At 43.4% G+C, this 13,213-nt stretch overlaps 1 protein-coding gene and 1 long non-coding RNA gene across 2 annotated transcripts in view; one reads left to right on the top strand and one right to left on the bottom strand.

The window, feature by feature from the left end:
* Positions 1 to 2,698, bottom strand: part of Gm31340 — a 153,458-nt gene extending 150,760 nt beyond the window's left edge. The window contains exon 1 of the long non-coding RNA XR_383822.2: positions 2,652 to 2,698. This is a non-coding gene — a long non-coding RNA (predicted gene, 31340). The remainder of the gene's footprint in view (positions 1 to 2,651) is intronic.
* A 218-nt stretch (positions 2,699 to 2,916) lies between these two features.
* Positions 2,917 to 13,213, top strand: part of Slc1a3 (solute carrier family 1 (glial high affinity glutamate transporter), member 3) — a 76,684-nt gene continuing 66,387 nt past the window's right edge. The window contains exons 1-2 of the mRNA NM_148938.3: positions 2,917 to 3,385; positions 4,885 to 5,162. Of these exons, the coding sequence (NP_683740.1) occupies positions 4,982 to 5,162 (181 nt within the window). The 5' untranslated portion in view covers positions 2,917 to 3,385; positions 4,885 to 4,981. The remainder of the gene's footprint in view (positions 3,386 to 4,884; positions 5,163 to 13,213) is intronic.

The following is a 13,213-nucleotide window of genomic DNA, read 5'->3' as shown; positions in this document are numbered from 1 at the left end:
ACAGCAAACTAAAAGACCATCTACGCTCATCCGTGCATCTTCCCCTGCTCTCTCTGTCTGGTCTACATTTACACACTGAGAGTAAGTCAGGTCCTTCCCATTTCCCTAGAGTTAGACTGTGGGCTCTCCAGTCTGACAGTTGTGTAGACGTCTTAGTACTTATGGTCATGGTCACTCCTGCTGCCCGACAGACAGGTAACGGGGTGCGGGTGGGACTCATTTATAGGTGGATTGCTTTGCTGCTTTACTGTCCTGTTTTTCCCAGGAGAAAGAATTTACCTAAACCACAGGTTGCCTTCACATGCTCAAAAGAAAAAAGTTGGCTGCTCTTCTCAAAAGGGAACAGCGTTTGCCACGAGTGTGTGTGTGTGTGTGTGTGTGTGTGTGTGTGTGTATGTATGTGTGTGTGTGCGCGTGTGTTTGTGTGTATGTGTGTGTGTGTATGTGTGTGTGTATGTGTGTGTGTTTGTGTGTGTGTGTGTGTGTGTGTGTGTATGTGTGTGTGTGTGTGTGTATGTGTGTGTGTGTGTGTGTGTGCGTGTGTGTGTTTGTGGGGTTTACTTTGCTTTCATCTGCAACTCCAGTGCAAAAGCTTCCAGAACTCCGTGCCCAGAATCTGAGTACTTGACATGTAATACAACTTTCGGTTCATAATGGTTTTGGTCTTTCATTTATTTGGTGCTTCTTTGAAGAGGGAGAGGCAGAGAAATCATTTCCAAGTTCAACGGTCCTGCTTCAAGTCCAAGTTCCTGCTTCTAAAGTACAGGGGGCAGTGGGGGAAGTACCCAGAACAAATCAGGTTGCCCCCCAGGGCATTACTGCTATAGTTTTGTTTTGTTTTCTTAAGTACATGCAGAAGAAGTAATTCCCAATACTGGGCCCAGACTCAAACCTTGCACTTCGTATGAGCTCTGAACTGAGACTCTTTGCATCTCAGTCCCCCCATTAGGTTTTATTGCAACCAACACAATTTCCAAGGGAGAATTACTTCCTTTCTCTATGAACACCAGACTCCTATGTTTTTTGCACAAATTGAAATAGTAAAATGGTAATAGCCAGAGTGTAGGGATTTCCAAAGGGGAAGGGGTGGAGGAAGGGAGAAAACCCAGACAGGCTCTCCTCTGTGCTAACCAGAATGGTTTGTCGGCCCCCCTTCCCCTCCTTCTTTTTTGCTGGGTTTGGAAAGTGAGCAAGGTAAAGCAGAAATGTTATTGATTTGAGTGTCACTGAGACTCCACTTAAAAGTGTCCTGTTTCTCTTTCCAGTACCCTTAAAGTGCAAATCATATACAGGGGGAAAAAAAAACCAAATCATAGTCGTGACAAAGGCATGGCTCAGGTTGAGATGAGGGTCTATGCACATCTGAGGTAGCAACAGGGAACAAGGAGCTTCGGTTTATCACAGGAAGTGGTAAACAAGGGATCTGATCTGATCTCTTAGATTATATCTGCCGGTCTTCAGAGTTGCTTAATGCTCGCTGTTTATCAGGCCCAAGACAGACTCTTGCCCTCAAAGAACTTATCATTGAGTTGAGAAGCCCCGACTTGACCTGATCTGGGAATCAAGGGCACAGGGCCAAGGCAGCACATAATTAAGTGTTAAGCAATCGAATGCAGATGCTAAGGGATCTGAGGGACAAGAGGAAAGAAAAGATCACGGAGGGCTGAGGCTGACAAGAGACCGAAGATTCTCATTAAATTGTTAAAGTAGTGTTATGGTAGGAAGTTGTTACAATTGCTGCTAATTTGACAGGTCAGGCACTCTTACAACCAACCATTACTTTCCAACTAGCAGCTGTTCCAAAGCACATACATGAACAATTAAGTCTGGCAGGGAACTTTTTTTTTTTTTTTTAAAACATAGCTCCCTGGATTTGCTAATGAGGAACAAAATGACATATTTTGGTGTTTGGATGACAGACACGAAAACTGAGCAGACTTTGCGTGGGGATCTTAGGGAACCAGCAAATAGAATGTGGGCTGTGATCTTGGGTGTGTTTTCATGTTTCTAGTGAGCCGTTTTCCTTCACCTCAACAAGTTCTTAAAACTGAGGAGAGAGGGGTAAGTCACTCTCAACAACTCCTTTTTTAACTTGCAGGTTGTATATTTGTGCAGTCCGTTTTCCTTTTAAGAAAAATGGCAAAAAGCTAGGTATGGTGGCACACACCTTTAGTCCTAGCACTTGCAAGGCAGGGACAGGCAGGTGGATCTTTGAGTTCAAGGCCAATTCGGTCTGCAGAGTTGGTTCCAGGACAGCCAGAGCTACACAGAGAAATCCTGTCTTGAAAACCCAAAACCCAACTAACCAGCCAACTATACACCACACACACACACACACACACACACACACACACACAGGAAGGAAGAGAGAGAAAGAGAGAGAGAGAGAGAGAGAGAGAGAGAGAGAGAGAGAGAGAGAGAGAGAGATGGAGGAAGAGAACAGAAAAGGAGAGAGAGAAAGAACAAGAAAACAAAAACCAAGAGAACTTTCTAACTCCTGAAAACGGGGATGGGGGCACTCAGCATTCTTTAAACGGAAGCAATTGAATAGCTTACCTTTGGAAGTCATGAGTGTGCATCTGCACTCTTGGTCTTAAAACAGAGTTTACTTTCTAGTTTGGCAGCGATCCTGATTTTTTTGTGTTTCTTACCTTTTTCTGTCCGCAGAGCAGGCAGCCAGAGCCCAATCAGATTCCTTATATTGGAGTTTTAAACTGTAAAACAGGGGCATGTCTCACCTTGTGTTTTGAGTAACTTTATACAAGTTGAGAGGGCGGCAGTAAGCATTCTCCTCTCTATACTTAATTGTATTCAGGATCCTTCCAAGAAATTTCAGTTATGTCCCCAATGCTAAAGGGGTGGGGTGCTACAACAGTTGTGTGAGCAGGCAAAAGAACACCCTCTGACGTCCCCTGAAGGGGAGGCAACCTGAAATGAGGTAATTAAACGTGGCCTTGGAGAAGTCTCCCAGACGTTCTAATCCGGACTTCCAGCGTCCATGTGTGTGAGCGCTTTAGTTTTCGATTCTCTCAGGTCCTGATTTTGCGTTTCTAATATAAGTGAACTAACAAGGCGTGAACGTGGTCTACGGAGCAAAACAAAGCCATAAAGCGTGCTTCTGTGGTGCCAAGATTAATCAATATTCCGGGGAGCTCGGGCTCCCCCCTCCTCCTGCTGTTTTCATTTTCCCACTCCCCCTTTCCCCAGTACAGGCTCCTCCTCTTTTCTTAAGTTGCCTGATAGTAAGTGGCGGTTTCAGAGCACATGCATGTTGTCAGGGCCAGCCTGCTCCGCCGCTCGCTAAGCTGTTACTCCGAGCTACCTGCTGGGGAATTCACCTCCACGTAGCCCGGGGTGTCTTCCTCCCATCCCAGAGTCAGAAAAGGTAAGCGCAGCCTTCTGTAGCCCGCGGGGCTCAGTTTTGCGTCCCACTTTTCTGTTTGCTGAGCGCCGGAGTAAAGCTAGCCATATTGGTAGGTAAGGTCCTGTTCGGACCGAGAGCAGCCGGCGTGTGCTAACTATGCAAGCCCAGTCCTCTCTGGGTTTGAAATTCAGTCGATCGAGGTTGGGGGTGGGGGAGTAGACGGACGTTCGAGATCTAGAATAAAAATCAAGATTGAACGGGTGTACTTTAAGGGGAACTGGCGGGTTAAGGACATCAGAATTATTAGTTTAAAAAAAATCTGGACTCTCCTCTCTTTATCCCCCCTCTTTAAACTTTTAATCTAGTGTAAAGTATTAAATACACTGCAGGTCTTACTATCAATGATCTCAACCTACAATTTTATTTAAAAGTCAAAACTCTTAAGTCTTTTTTTTTCCAACCTTGGATTTACCGAAAGCCTGCGAGTTGCAGCTACCTCCCCCACAGATGCACACGCTGGCTCCGACTCTGCCAGATACACACGTCCACAGGCGCTGCTGATCATCGCCAAAGTCTAGGGCTTAGGATTCATGTACAGCGGCAGGAGGAAGCCCTTGATTGCCAGCAAGGAAAATGGTTAGGCGTTTGTATTTAAATAACCTAAGAGCACTTTAAAGAAACCAGAAACCACACGCTGTAATGTTTGGAATGAAAGCTGGCTTCTCTCCTCCTCTATCCCCAAAATCCTAAATTTCAAAATACGGAGACAGCAGTGAAGGTCTCCTCCTCGCATGGCTTGCGGGTTTGCCCTGAACACAGATGGTGCTTCATGCTCCTACCTTCTAATGATATGAAAATGGATTGTGATTTTAGATCATTTATAGATGTGCCCAGGGCAATATGCTAACTTCACAGGAAAGGTTTCCCTGTAAAAGCCTCAATTGCATTTCTACTGTCACCTGGGCACTTGTGTTCTTTTTATGGCCGTATTTACAAGTTAATTGGCTCATGTTTCTTTCTTTGTGAAGTCAATAAATGAAACCAAAGACTCACACTACATATGCCAATGGCTACATGTCAGTATCTCAGTTAGCTCTTTTTTTTTTGACATAGTTATATATCTTTAACCGCATACAAGACATGAGTTCTCAAGTGGAATTTTTCTGTTTAGTTCAACCAGGCACTTAATGAGTGTGTGGGTTGTGCGAGGCACTTGGCTAGGCTCTGAGGACAGAGTGGAAATGTGGGTGCTTGGTCTCATCCAACCCTGAAGAACCCCTTACTCATTGAGGGGATAGAGCAAACTGGAAAAGGAACACAACTTTTTGCTCATCTATTCTAACTTTACGTTAATTTTGTACACATAGTCCAGTAAAATGCATACAATCTGGCCTGCTACCAAAGCTCTTCCGTCTTTTAATTCTCGTGCAATTAACTCACCGTCTGCCATCCTGTGAGCAGGTCCCGATTGCTCAGCCCAGGAGGCTATAACTTTTTTTTTCCTTTCTATTCCGCTCTAGTTGTCCTCTCTAACACCAAAGAGGAGAATTCACTTTCTGGGAACAAGTGCAAGACACTGACACGCAAGGACGTGATAAATTCCTAGAAAGATAAAATATGACCAAAAGCAACGGAGAAGAGCCTAGGATGGGGGGCAGGATGGAGAGATTGCAGCAAGGGGTCCGCAAGCGGACACTTCTGGCCAAGAAGAAAGTTCAGAGCCTCACCAAGGAAGATGTTAAGAGTTACCTGTTTCGGAATGCCTTCGTTCTGCTCACGGTCACTGCTGTCATTGTGGGTGAGTCGTTTGTCCTCAACCAACATTACAAAAGCTTGTATCCTGTTTCTTTGGGATGCATGAATGCCTGGGGGGTGTTATCAGATAGACTGACTGTAGGTATTCCAACTGATCGGTCAGGATCTCCTCTGCATTTGAAGAAGTTGGCTTTTCTTTCTGTTTTGTTTGTTTTGTTTTGTTTTTCCCCTCTCCAGAAACAAACAAACAAACAAAACCATTTGTTGGAAGCTGAACACATGGCAACCAAAAAGAATTGTTGGTAAGCCTCTTGCGCATCCATTGATTGTGTGCAGAAATGAGATAAACGCTCTCCGGTGCCTTTGGGGGATAAGAGAGTGATAATTGAATCACTAGGTAGGCTAGACTTGACCAAATGTTATCGTTATACAGTGTGCCACTGTGCAGGTTGGTGGTGGCGCACACCTTTAACCCCAGCACTTGGGAGGCAGAGGCAGGTGGATTTCTGAGTTTGAGGTCAGTCTGGTTTACGAAGTGAGTTCCAGGACAGCCAGGGCTACACAGAGAAACCCTGTATCAAAAAATAAAAACAAAAACAAAAAACAGTGTACCACTGCTACCTAAAACTGATTTATACAAGAGGCCCAAGATGAATCATGGGCCGTTGATAATAATTATATCCTTAGTACGATTTGAAACTGAGTATCGGTGCTTAAAAATGGAAGTCAAATCTGTCCTATGTTTGAATGCTCTCATGCAGTGACTTGGGAAGGTAAACTGGGAGATGGCAAACACAGGTCTCTTTCATTCATTGCCTCATGGAGCCTGCCATAGCTAGCTACATCATTTCTAAAATATTTCAGTCCCTTACTAATTTAGCATGTTTGATGGCAATCTATATTAATCAAACTTTTGTTTGCTTGGTTTACGGCTATTTGAAGTTTTAGTTTATTACTTAACAGGCAACACAGATCTTGCCTTAAAAATACAGATGAAAAAAAAAAAAACCTAAGTATTTGAAATTTTTGATCCAACCAGTGTAGACATCCTTAGGCTAGAAATATAGAAACTAATAATAAGTTCTAAAATAAAATTTCTACCAGCTTGCCTCCAAAAGACATTCATGTAAAAATTTAATCACTCTAAGATATCCATAAATTTTAAAGAATTAATGACTTCATAAAAAAATTAAGAAACTTGTATAACATATGATATAACTTTGTCAGAAACTTGACTTTATGGGTGACAAACAGAAACACATCAGGAGAGGAAAATGTGCCACACACTTTAGATTTATTCCATTTTAACAGCTCTGGCCCTTCTTAGTCATTGTTGATTAATGAGTTTCTGATTCATTGTAGAAAAAATGCAAAGGTGACATGTCCTGATTAAGCCAGAGAAAATAATCGCTTTCTTCAGTAGGTTCCCAGCTTTGAATGCATTCTAGGAAAAGGAGTTTTAACACTGTCTCTTTCTGAGTCACAGCTGTTGTCAAGCTTAGAGATAGTATAGTCATCACAGGGTTTACATAGACTACCTCTCCAAGGGTTTCATGTGCTCACACTTGTGATGGTGGATATGACAGTACAGACACCCTCATTTTATGGATGGAGCTGCTCACAAAGGGATTGAGTCTCTGTGCAGAAGAGAAACGACGTTAGTCTGATGCCAAACACTGGTCTCCTAACAGAAGAGCCATCTTACTCTTGCCCTGCTGATTACTGACTTGGATGAGAAATGCTAAGAAGGGAAATGTCCTGTGGTGTGGAGGCCAGCCAGCAAGGCATCACTACTGATGCAGCTCTTCAGCATCAGCACGCTACCATTGATTGACAGTGAAACTCAAGGGAAAGAGTGAGCTCGTTCTTCTACAATTAGGTCTCACCTCACACCCGTGTAATACATACTCACTTGTTTTGCATTAGTACCACTTGCATGGAGCTCAGTATGTTTGCAAAAGGCAGAATCAGCTATTCAAAATGGTGCTCTAAACACCAAAAGAGCTCATTCTGTAAGACAGGAATATTTCCATGAAAGAATAGAGGAATGGAAAAATACAGTATGGGGAGGGAAGTAGGATTAATTGAGAAGGAAGTTGCTAAATACAGAGACACAGCAGTGCTCCTCATGGAAGAAAACGCCAGGAATTGAGGATCTGTTTTCTCTAGTGCTCTCACTTCCTAGCCCAGTGTGGGGGTGGGGGACTTTCCTCAGATTTGTGAGAACTGCACTCAAAGTTGGCAGAGCTGGAGCCGATAAGTTGGCTGGACGCCCTCATGGTTGGCTTTACTAATGGAAACTGAGGAGTTAGAAGCAGTAAGAAGAAGAACACAGACACAAAGAAGAGCTCATTGATAGTCAGAGAGACCACCGAATTTACACCAAAGGGCCTGAATAGCAAACAGACAACTTATAAGCAAACAGATTTAGAGAAAAGGAAGATGCCTTTTGTTATCTATTGGTGTGCCTTCCACTGAGGGCCCAGCCGAAACAAAGGCTCCACTTGTGACTGGAGTCCATGTCTACATTAGCCCTTAACTAAACAATGGGGGAGGAATATGTCTGGATGTCAATTCTTTATTTGAACTTAAATGGGTGAAGGAGTCAAGACAGATGCTACCAAGAGAAGAAGAAGAAGAAGAAGAAGAAGAAGAAGAAGAAGAAGAAGAAGAAGAAGAAGAAGAAGAAGAAGAAGAAGAAGAAGAAGGTGGCTAGAGAGATGGCTCATCGGTTAAGAGCACTGACTCCTCTTCCAAAGGTCCTGAGTTCAAATCCCAGCAACCACATGGTGGCTCACAACAATCTGTAACAAGATCTGATGCCCTCTTCTGGAGCTACAGTGTACTTACAATAAATAAATCTAAAAAAAAAAAAAAACAAAGAAGAAGGAGAAGGAGAAGGAGGAGGAGAAATTATTTCCCCCAAATGTGATTGTGAATCATAGATAATAGTTTCCAAAATTCTTAGGTATGGTCAGCTCTCAGGGAAAGGTGCTTAAAAGTTTATCCAATTCATTTTGTGTTGTGGTTTTTTTTTTTTTTCCAGATAAGATGAATATGTATTTAGTGTGGCAATGGAAACTAGACAAGAATACTGTAGTCTAGAGGTAGAGATGCATGACTCCATGAATCTAGAACAAAGCAGAGAGTTGGACTGATTTCAGCATCATGTCCTCTCCAAGTACAGATGGGCAGTCAGGTACCATTTCTAAGCAGTGGCAAGGTGTGAACGTGTTGTGCTGTGACAAAACCTCATATAACTAGGGAAAGTTGGCAGCAAGTTAGAAGATGGCAGCAAATTCCAAGTCCATTTGGAAGAGTTTATGAGGAAAGCCTCAGACAGCATGTGTCTTCCTGGTTACTGCAAACATTTGATAAAAAAGGACTAAGCACTAAGAAGAGGGCTTGCTGTCTCCCTTCCGCTAGAAAACACTCTCATTCCCAACTCTGGTCGATTATGTTAGAGTGACCTCACATCTTGCTGAAAAGAAAGGGGAAGTTCTCTGTCTTGTTGAAGACACAGGATGTGTCCCTGTCAAGAGAATGTGTTTTCCCCGCAAAATAACCAGGAATAGGGTGTCATGAGATCAACAGCAAGGGATGGGAATCTGAGCACAGGAAGATCTACACAGCACCTGATGTTTTATCTTGTGGGGCTCCCATGGCTGGCATCTTGTCTTACTGATGGTCTTGCTGCTGGTACACACACAAGGCAAGTTAGTATCCTTTACCCGAGTTTGAAAGCAATTGACTTCCCAGAAAAGAAAATATATTAGCTACATTTTAATATATCATTTCATCACATTCTCTAACTTCTGGCAATAAACTTATGTAGACTAAAATTCAGTGTAATCCAATAACATCTCAAGAAAGTGGCCGTGTGGATGCCTCTTGGGATAGGAGATGGGTGTCTGGAAGTTAGGCAGAGGGATATTACTTTCCTCTGATTTCATTTCTGTGTAGTTTGAATTTTCTATCTCCTTTATATACTATCAACTGTTGCCATCTGTCTATTAAAATAATAAGTTAAAGTACTTATACAACTACTGGAGGTTGTATATTTGTTCCTGTGCTTTGCAGTGAGTTTCTCTGATCTCAGGTAGTCTACTGGGAGAGATGGATAAATAGCAAGATGGAAAAGAAATACACAAGAGCCAAAGGTTGTAACAGAGAAGTTTGTAATCTGAACCTTTAAAATAAGATAATATACACACTTTGTTATAGTAGATACTCTTTGTCTGCTGGTACCCCAGAGGTCTCTATTTTCTCATAGGTTTGGGAGCCCTAAATATACCATATTAATAATAAGCAGCGACTTCCAGAATTGCCACCACATAGTCTGTGCCTCGGACACTTGCACCACTCCAGTTGGCTGGGCTGGCCAAATAGATTAAGCCACAGGGATAGAAGACTTGTGGGGAAAGGAAGTCATCTGCTTGCCTTGGAGAAATAGCACAGGGATTGGGAGTAAAGACTGAGTCTGCCTCCCTTCCCCCTTCCCATCAACACACACATACTCAGAAGCAGACCCTCAGAAAGGTTATCAGAGCAGATGGGGGCAAATATCTGGCACACATGCCAACTAGAGTGTTCCAGGGAGCTACTATCTCTGCACAGGTAGGTGGTCCTGTGCAGAATAAAAGGGGATCAGAGCTCTGGTTTCTGAACTCCGACAGCCTAGGTTTATAGACCAGTTGCTTGATCCAAGTCTGTTTTGTTACATATAAAAACTTTCTGCTTCACACAAGCCATGAAACCAAAGTGGATCCCTAGTACATGCATAGGCCTATGTTCTGCTTACTTGTTGCCATGGAGAGATCCATATATTATACAGTTTTGGTGGGGTTTGCGGGCTAGAAAAAGCCAGATCCAGGGATTTAGGAGAACCAGGCGTGGGGATGGGAGAAGATACTTAACCTGGTTTAGGCTCGAGAGGTGGGGTTCATGTTTCCTTGGTTGGAGAAGAACATCAAGGGAGTTGTAGGAAGAGACCTGATAGCTGTAAAGGGCTTTGAGAGGTAGAAAGAAAAGCCAGAAAGTGATACAATCACTATCTGACCCTTTCTGACATGGCCTCTTGAGCCGGGAGAATCCCCAGGCAGCCATTGTCAGAGCACAGAGTACCTAGCACCAGGCAGATGACTCTCCGGAGAGTGGGGAGTTTCTGGGAACAGTGTTTTGTTAAATGTAATATACTCAAGAGTTTGGGTTTTTGTTCATGCTACTTGAGGCCCATAGGAGATCTCTCTCCCTCTCTCCTCTCCCTCTTCTCCCCTCCACTCTCTTACTTTTCTCCAGTATCTTTGTGTCCCCCCACTCATCAGAGTTGGGGGCTGGCAGGAGCAGCAGAGCCGGGAAGAGGAACGTGACTGCTTCCCAAGAGAGTAGGCCAGGTTGTTTTGAAGAATTGAAGACTTGATGTTCTTAGATCATCTCTGGGTTTATTTGCTATGTTTTCCCCATTGTTAATCCAGACAGAGAGAAAACCGAACACGCCATTTCTAATTTTTCTTTCAAATGGGCGATCAAATCGTTCAGAACAATTACCCACTGTTATAATGCCTTCCATTTTCACTGTAGAGTTTATGAAGTGTGTACTCTCTGCAGCCATGTAAGCCATAGCCAGCCCACCAGCCTCCTGGTTCTGTAGCTTTCTGGAGTGTAGCTCAGAAGCACTGGATACAGCCCCTGCTCTCTACACAACTCTATTCAATTGATGATTGAATACCAATCTCTTGGCCTCAGAGCTCCTCACCACTTAAGTTTGATCTAATGCCTGCTTCTAACCTCTACATTACAAGCACACTTTACCTTTCTCTAAATTATCAGGCTGGATGGAACAGTGTTTATTTCCATGCCCACACTGACCACGGCAGGACCCTTTTCCTGGGTCTGATGATCTCCTACTCCTTTGAGCCAGTTTCTCCAAAGAATCAAACCTTATCTCTTAAAAAGGTCATTATGGATCTGGCCATGTGTCTGATGCTGGGTGTTCTCTATCTAGGGTTCAAGGACATAGGGGGAGCACACTGCAAAAGCCAGTTTTGCTCCTCTGTAAAGGATCAGGGATGGAACATAGGGAGTCTTTGTTTTCGTACTCATACAAACGAGACTGTATCGAGCCCACATTGTGCAGGGAAGCAAGCAGTGTTTGGGCACCATCTTTTCCAGGTGCTACACTCCAGGTGTGAGAGTACGCTGTATTTATAGAGTAGTAGGATGCTATCGATCATCACATATTTGATCTGGCAGCCGGGATGCTGTGTTACTGCCAGGAGATGAGGGAACACACAAAGCATTTCAGGGCACCAAGTTGAGCCATTAATGCTCATTAAGTCTAAGCATTAAAAGTTTTATGTCAAGGTTCAGGGCAATCAAAACTGCCCACAGCTCATTTCCTAGGCCAAGAGTTGTCCCACCTCCAAGACCAATCAAAAGCTACGCTCTTCTTCAAACAAGGTTGCTTGCGCCAAGGAAGTGCATGGAGTCCCTGGGTAGATTCATACAGCAAAAATTGCCTTCCTGCCTCTGAGGCTAGAAAGCCACATACTGTAAAATGTAATGTTTAGCTCCCGAAGTTCCGAAAAAGTGAAATATTGTAAAGGACCATTCACATATTAGAGAGAGAGACTCAAGCAACTTTCTGATGTTACAAAAGAGGATAAAAGACCAAATAAGGAGGCTTAGATGAGACAGGTACACTATAGGCAGGTAGAGGCAGAGACGGAAGACACTCCCTCTTTTCTTGTGTAGCGAATCAAAGAACTGAAGGTAAAATTAGAAGCAGCAAATCGGGGAGCACAACCCAGTTTCGAATTTGAAGGCTGAGTACTTGTCTGCAGAGAAACAACTCCATTTCCCTTCTCCCGAGGGACTTCTTAGGTTCTCCTTCTTAGGCGTCCACCAACTGCTGCCCATGTCAGACAGAGGACAGGGACTGTCCTTCTGAAAGAAAGGTCATCAGAGAGGGGGGAGGGGCTTTGTTAGTGAGAGGTCCTTGTAAGAAGAGGCTCAAGTATTCCCTCACGAGGGTAGACATGAGCCGTTCCTGCCCTCCTCACTCAGAAAGGGTGACCAGAGTTGTTCACCTTGCATCCTTTAAACCCATCATTAGGGCAGGAAGGAAAAACCTGCGGGTCCTGTGATTGAAAAGCTTGCTGGTTCATTTCATTCAGCTCTTGATGAACGTGAGGGTAAAGGCGGCGAGATGTAACTTAACAGAGTCTATTTAACAGACGGCCTGAGACCTAAAGTGACTTCTTGTTGTTGTCAATTCATCTTCACTTTCCTAGGTTTTCATTTTAAGTTTAAGGAAAATGAAACAATACTGTCAAAAAGAAAAAACCTCCTGCTACTTTACTCAGCAAAACTCCTACTATGCTATCAGTTCCACAGCCACCATGCTTCTCACAGAGCACTGGGTGACAGAGAGCATCCTGCCTTGGCTGCACGAGGTGCTGTGTTTTCAGTTGTGGCGTGGGGGACCGCGATTCTAAGGGTTAAGTGATTGAATCAGCGCACACACACCAGCGACGACAATTATATTCAGAGTTCTAGCTTCAGTTCCAGATCGACAAGAAAGGGCTGTTGGTCAGAACCATCCACTCTCCACGGATAACATTTCCCTCTACTGGCTCAGACTAAGGAAAATCTTCACTGACACAGGTTAAAGCAGAACTTAAAAGAAACCAACTCAGAATGAAAAAGCAACTGCTTCGAAGAAATGAAGAGCTAATGTAGAAACAAATCCAATAAGGTTTTTTTTTTTTTTTTTTGGTGTTTTTTTAAATGAGAGATCGAAAGATTTGATGGCTTAGCCATTACTTGTATGTTTTTATTTAGTGAACATAAAAACAAGAATATGCTTTTATTTTATAATTCTGGGTGTTTTTCCCCTCTTGTACACATAATAGCATGGTATAAAAACTTTGCTTTCTGCCTTTCTATTTTCCCCTGTACCACCTACCACCACCTTCTTCTTCTTCTTCTTCTTCTTCTTCTTCTTCTTCTTCTTCTTCTTCTTCTTCTTCTCCTCCTCCTCCTCCTCCTCCTCCTCCTCCTCCTCCTTCCTTCTTCTTCTTCTAAGGAAAGACC

Source organism: Mus musculus, chromosome 15 (genome assembly GCF_000001635.26).
Source record: "Mus musculus strain C57BL/6J chromosome 15, GRCm38.p6 C57BL/6J".
Classification (NCBI taxonomy): Eukaryota; Metazoa; Chordata; class Mammalia; order Rodentia; family Muridae; genus Mus; species Mus musculus.
The sequence above is the reverse complement of the archived record's forward strand: the minus strand, read 5'-3'. Positions and strand labels throughout refer to the sequence as shown.